Source organism: Sinocyclocheilus rhinocerous, unplaced genomic scaffold (assembly GCF_001515625.1).
Source record: "Sinocyclocheilus rhinocerous isolate Xijiao unplaced genomic scaffold, SAMN03320098_v1.1 scaffold113, whole genome shotgun sequence".
NCBI classification, from domain to species: domain Eukaryota; kingdom Metazoa; phylum Chordata; class Actinopteri; order Cypriniformes; family Cyprinidae; genus Sinocyclocheilus; species Sinocyclocheilus rhinocerous.
This window is the reverse complement of record NW_015646846.1, coordinates 167275-168852: the sequence shown is the minus strand read 5'-3', so window position 1 is coordinate 168852 and position 1578 is coordinate 167275. Positions and strand designations below refer to the sequence as shown.

Here is a 1578-nt window from a genome sequence, read left to right as displayed (position 1 = left end):
GCTCCTTGAGTTCTCTCCAGCACTGGAAAGCTGATCCAATATTTTACACGGGTCCTACTTCTTGCCTTGTCGTTCCGCAGACGTTTTCCTCTTTTGTTTTTTTATCCGCCATCTCTATCTTTCTGTCGCTCGGCTCGGCTAATGTCCGTCCCATGCACTGAAAGCTCTCTCCTCCACATCACGAGTAGACACGCCCCTTATTGCTGATTGGCTAGAAGTTTGTTTTGCTATTCGGCCCGAATCAGTTTTCTAAAGTGTTTTTGAAAAATCACATACCCTGCCTTTAAGATAAAGAGGAATAAAGGCAGAATAACACTGGCAGACAAAAAGCACTGGATCTCAAACCTAAAGTGACAGTGAAGGCCGTCCACTGTCTCGCGCTGGCGACAAAAGCCCCGTCTTCCACCGCCAGGTAACGCGTACTGACCGTCTGTGACCGCAAGCGGTTAAACAATGATACTTTTGAGCCTGAAGAAATACACACTGCAGAAACAAACACAAACTTTTTAGAAAGTGGCAACAGATTTTTTTTTGAACCAATAGGTAAACAAAAGAAACGCCATAATAATTTAAACCCTCACTGATACCTAAACATGCACATTCAGACCGACAAGCAGACAGCAAACACAAATGACGGATATACTGTGACTAATGCCAGTCTGCTCTTTTTCTTAATCTTTGTCTCATTGTCCATCTCTCTCCCACAGAACGGTGAGGAATTCAACGTCACTTGACAGCTGCTCTCAGATGTCAAGCGCCTCTTTCTTCCCCAGAAGCTCTCTGTGGGTCCAACAGTCAATGTCAACAGAAGATGCCCTCTTAGTGTGTGCTTTAGGATCAGAAGGTTAGAGGTCAAATGTCTGACTCCTATGGCAATGGCTGCCGGGTGACACCAGTTAGTGGCTTGACCCCGCTTCTCATACACAAAGACACACCAACACGCTTACCCAAACTTACAGGCGTTCGGTTTCTACACCGGTTGACCCTTTTACGTAACGGCACTTAGTCAGAGTAGACGTCATATTTAATTTGATGAAAATGAAGGATGACAAATCCCTGTTGGCTTTTGGATGACTTAAACTTGTAAAAACTTTTTAAGTACTAAATGTCTATTACGTGCGCAAAAATTAAATATGGACACAGACACACACATACACACACGCACAGACTCACGGTCAGCGTTTTTCATGGACTGCCTCTTCTGTGATGGTTTAGAGATGACTTTAATGAGTCTGCTGTTGAATGTGCCAATGTCTTGCCCTCCACTGTGAAACAAGTGTAGCAGCAGGCGAAAGTGCTTTCGTTTGTCCGTATCGGAGATATACAAGGTTTTAGCGCAGGCAAACATCTGAAAAAAAAAAGACATAAGTGAGTCAATTGTTAACATTTACAAAAGTTCACAAGGCTGTGGTTGGTACAATTATTATTTTTTTTTAAAGAAGAATGCTCACCAAGGCTGCATTTATTTGATCAAAAATACAGTAAAACTGTAATAAAATGTTTACAATTTAAAATAACCGTTTTCTATTTGAATATATTGTAAAATGTAATTTATTCCTGTGATGCAAAGCTGAATTT

The 1578-nt window shown here is 41.6% G+C and overlaps 1 protein-coding gene across 1 annotated transcript in view; it reads right to left on the bottom strand.

Annotated features, from left to right (window-relative positions):
• LOC107708045 (recombining binding protein suppressor of hairless-like protein) overlaps positions 1 to 1578 on the bottom strand; it is a 16325-nt gene that overhangs the window by 7175 nt on the left and 7572 nt on the right. Inside the window, exons 6-7 of the mRNA XM_016512193.1 lie at positions 1174 to 1348; positions 346 to 483 (exon numbers count right to left, since the gene is read on the bottom strand). Of these exons, the coding sequence (XP_016367679.1) occupies positions 346 to 483; positions 1174 to 1348 (313 nt within the window). The remainder of the gene's footprint in view (positions 1 to 345; positions 484 to 1173; positions 1349 to 1578) is intronic.